This window comes from Temnothorax curvispinosus, unplaced genomic scaffold, assembly GCF_003070985.1.
Source record: "Temnothorax curvispinosus isolate PA1 unplaced genomic scaffold, ASM307098v1 QBEX01005581.1, whole genome shotgun sequence".
Lineage (NCBI taxonomy): Eukaryota > Metazoa > Arthropoda > Insecta > Hymenoptera > Formicidae > Temnothorax > Temnothorax curvispinosus.
This window is the reverse complement of record NW_020215361.1, coordinates 5,012-9,737: the sequence shown is the minus strand read 5'-3', so window position 1 is coordinate 9,737 and position 4,726 is coordinate 5,012. Positions and strand designations below refer to the sequence as shown.

Sequence of the window (4,726 nt, the reverse complement as noted above, 5' to 3'; positions counted from 1 at the left end):
CTACTTGATAAACGTTTACAAAAAAATGTTCTTTTTCTTTATTTAAACAAAAAAAAAGCTTTTTTAACTGTTTCGTTACATGCCATGTGCGTATAGCCGGTCTCTCAAGGCGGTCACCCATCCTAGCACAGTACCGCGTCCGAGTCGCTTGACTTCGATGATCCAGTGGACAGTGACGATCTTCTCACCCTGATGCTTCCTTATTAACTGTACTTGTCTATAACAGGTACATCTTTAAAGTGTTCAAAAATCTTGTAATGATATCTTTTTGATAGTTATAACACTGCATGAAATAGTTGTCATAAAACTATAATTACACACGCAACTAGATCCACTTATACCATAAATTCACCACGTCGTTCATAAAGTTACGAAACACTTTATAAATGTAGGAATATTCCTGTGAAAAATACTGTGAAAAATGTCATTTTTACGTTAAACTTTAGGAATAAATGACGTAACATGCGTCATAAAATCACGTCATTATGACGACTGTCTGCTACCTGGGTAGTCAATTAAACGTCTATATAATGTCATTTTACAAAGTCTTTTTGACGTATTAAAACATGACGTTAAATATACGTCACTTAATCGACGAATGACGTTACTGACCAATTATGACCAAATATTGACATCAAAATGACGAGTGCTTGCTACCTGGGTATGTATGTAATATAATATAATATAATATATGTATGCATGTATGTATGTATGTGTGTATGTATGTATGTATGTATAATACTAATGAAAGGAATACTAATCACACATTTTTGTATTTTATATTTCAAATATTTATTTATTATATAATTTTTACAAAAGTTTGCCATTTATTATTTCCCTAAACATTTTGTCTCTAAAGTACGGCATGTCATCCTGCGTAAACGTTATCTCCCTGTTTGCACAGATGTACTCGGCGAACATGCAAGAGAATACACGTACCACAATCGCTACCGTTTGTCTGTTGCGGAATGTTCTTGGCGGAATAAAATTCCCAATCACTCATATCATAAAGTTGTTTCTTTTTGTCAAGACTCTCATTTTGTAAATATAGTTTTAGCGCAGTCAGACATTTCGAATTATTACTGCCCATACTGTAATAGACAATTGTCTTATCGCGAAAATCTATTATTGCCATACACCAGTAAACGTCCAAATGTACAGGCACAACCACAAGATCCTGCGCAAATATGTTTACCTTCCTAGTCCATTGCTTTAGCGACGAGTGACCGCCCGACAGAAGTTTTGGGTAAAAAAACGTGTTCATCGCGTGCACTTTCAGATACGCGTCGGAAGATGTTCCTCTGGCGATCAGCAGGTTCATATAAAAGTTTATCACTTCGTCGTTCAGCCAATTTGAGTCGGCCAGCGTGTAGAGATTCTTTTGCGTGAGCTTTATTACGCAGCTATTACATGAATGGTGGACGATATATGAGATGTATGTCATGCATTACATCGATTGATGACAGCGATGATCAACACTTGTTTACAGTGCGAAAACATAAAACCGGCCCGCACGACCAGTTAATAAACTTAGACGGCTGTTTCTGTGGGAATTGCAGAAAGCCATTGTATACAATATTCCCATGCAATATATGTCCTATTTGCATGAAATAGGATATATGTTGCACGGAAATGTGAAGCCTGAAATATCAACGTAAGTTTTAGTTTTTAAAATTATTATTATTATTTTTAATAAACTATTAATCTATTGTATTTTATTTTTACAGTTTCAGAAGGCTGGCTGATCGTTGTGGAGGTTTTAGTTGGTAGAAGTCCGACATAACCGCCCACCCCGCCCCACAAATCTAATATCACTACCATAGTCGTAGAAGAAATTCGCCTAGTAAACAGCATCTGCAATGCAGTGATTTCAGCGTGAGATAAAACATAGATATCTGTAACTAATTTTTATAACAATATTAATTTACCGACAAACGCATTTGGCTATCAAAAAACGTTTGCTTGAAACAAAATTGTAAAAGCGTAAATTATAATAAATTGTATTAATTTTATCAATTTTCCATATGCAACATAAATTATTTTCCCTTTTCAAATTATAATCTTATTTATAATAGGCAAATAAAATAATAAATAAAGTCATACTTTGTGAAAAGAAATAATTCTAAATCAATGGAAGCAAGAGTTACGCGTGTCAAAGTAGCAATCCGGCCTCTTACGCGTCCGTTCCTGTCTTCCACTCCCATTTCCCCACTACGGGGACTCTATAGTTTAAGTCACGTAAAATATGGTTTTTTGTTGATTTTTTTTTGTTGAACGTAAACCTAGGAAAAAAAAGGTCTTCGACGCCATCTCTTCCTGCGTTCAACTCCATGGTTTAAGTCATGTAAATTTCTTTTAAATTAAATGATTATATTAATTAAATTAGGTTATAAATAATTAAATTAAGTTATAAAAAAGGCTATGCCGGTTCTGGATCAAAGCGTGGTGCTCGCGCGGGGTGCGGGGCGAGGGGATCTCGGCAGCGCGGGGATCTCGGTGTGGAGAGGGGATGACGTCATCGGCGTTGCCGCCGAGATCCCCTCGCCCCGCACCCCGCGCGAGCACCACGCCTTGATCCAGAACCGGCATAGCCTTACTACTCTGAAAATCTTTCAATTTCCCTATACCCTCAAAGAGTTTATTATCTAACTTAACGTCGCATATAATATTCTCAATCTGATTAATCTGCAAGTGTACTCCGACATCTAAAAACTTATAACTCTTTTGCCGTTTGAACACCTAAGAGCGGTTGTCCTTTACCTCGGAATACTTTAAAAATTGCCCTTGCGATTTTATTGTTGATTTTTATCTTACAATCAAATTCACCGAAAATCTCTAATCCGTCTTTTTTTCCGTATGGAAATGCGGTCTTATTAACCTTACGCAATATACACTTTATTCCTTTTGACTTTAATGATTTCCATGTATTTTCGTCCATAATATTACATCGAGATCCCGAATCAACTAAAAGATCGATTTCTATTCCCCCTATACAGTCGCTGATATTACCTCTCCGTGTTCTAATACACATATCTTATCTCTTAAGGCGAACGTATATTCGTCGTCGTCCCTGTCAGCGGCGTCGCCATCTAGCTGCTTCACCGTAGTTGACTTTCTTTCCTCCTTGTTGGCACTGCTGTTCGTCTTAGCTTCCTTCTTGTCCCGCTTGTCCGAACCGTCGCCATGTTTGGGTGCATTTGGGGAGCATGCTATTAGCACAATTATCGTCCAAAATTGTTCGAGGAGACGCTTTGTGGCGCTGTGATGTACGATGATGACGTCACTGTAAAGGCAGCGTGACGTCATCACTCGCGCTATTTTCGCTATTATTTTCGAGGTGAGGCACGAAATACTATTTTGGCGCTTAAGCTGCGTTCGGGGAGCTTGCTATCGCTGTCGCGCTATTGGCTCCTCGAACAAAGTTCATAGCGTTTGCGTTTATGGTTATAATAGCGTCTCCCCGAATGCACCCTTTGTCTGCTCGATCTCGATATGTTCTGCACATCGCTGCGAAATGACCCTTTTTACAGCATTTCGTACACTCCTTGTTTCTAGCCGGACACTTCTCGTCTGATTGTGCATGTCCTCGATAACCACATCTGTAGCACGTTACTTAATACCACTGAAACTGGAACTGTCTGATTTTCCTCGTGCGTTCTCCCTTTTTGTAATCTCTTGTTGTAATCCGTGCCACTACGTTATTTCCTATAGCCTTTGTCTGAACCGATGCCATCTCGAACGCCTGTGCAATTTCCATCGCCTCTTTTAACTCGATGTCCCCTTTTTCTAATATACGCTTTCTCACTTCCATTGAACGACCTTTCTCAATAATTTGATCGCCTGTGTCCATAGAAGCAAATTTGCAATATTTTGTTTGCTGACGCAACCGTGTTACAAATTAACCGACCGTTTCGTCTTCTTTCTGCGCCATATTTCTAAAAAGGTGTCGCTCGTACGTCGTGTTCAATTTTGGCCTGAAGTAATCCGTTAGCACTTTCTTAATCTTTTCGTATGGATCCTCGTTTCTTATCACTACGTCGCAGTCTGGAATAGCGTAGAATATGTCTTGTAGATCCATCCCGCCATGATGTAAAAGCATAGCTTTCTTCCTCTGCGTCTCGGTTATATTTTTACTCAGCAGAAAAAGCTCGAAGCCTCTGAGCCATCTCTTCCATCTCGGATGTATGCCGTGTTGATCCTCGGATTAACCCTGCTAAAAATGACCGATTGAATCCGATTAAAAATTTTGAATCCGCATGAATCTGGATTCTTGATCCGGAAATCACGGATTTATAACGATTACACCGACTGAAAACGATTGAAACGGATTGGTATTCAAGGATGTAATTTCAATCGGATTCTATCGATTTGAATTGTTATGATTTTATAACGATTTCACTGATTGAAAACGATTGAAACGGATTGGTATTCAAAGATGTAATTTCAATCGGTTTCTATCGGTTTGAATCGTTACACGCAGAAAATTTTTCTCAAAAATACAAGTATACACGAACAAAGTAAATACCATACTAATCTTGCACGGCTAGGATATCGTCATAATATGCAAAAGATTTCAAGATAGTATAGGAAAATTAGAGAGCAAAGAATAAAAATATGGCTGATGGACAAAAAACGAGACGTCTGTTGCAGTCATGGCAAAAACATAAGTTGCTATTATAGGCTATGGCGGTCAGCTGTCCGCCACGAGCGAACTTGAGAACGCTGT

At 38.5% G+C, this 4,726-nt stretch overlaps 1 protein-coding gene across 1 annotated transcript; it reads right to left on the bottom strand.

Annotated features, from left to right (window-relative positions):
- Positions 1-939: 939 nt before the first annotated feature.
- Positions 940-4,078, bottom strand: LOC112454954 (the record flags this gene model as incomplete). The annotated part of the gene is made up of 5 exons (XM_025016608.1): positions 3,904-4,078; positions 3,010-3,209; positions 2,566-2,685; positions 1,726-1,854; positions 940-1,390 (listed from the first exon to the last, which is right to left on the bottom strand). Coding segments are annotated over exons 1-5 (1,075 nt in total), but the record flags the coding sequence as incomplete, so codon positions are not given.
- Between the last annotated feature and the right edge of the window lie 648 nt (positions 4,079-4,726).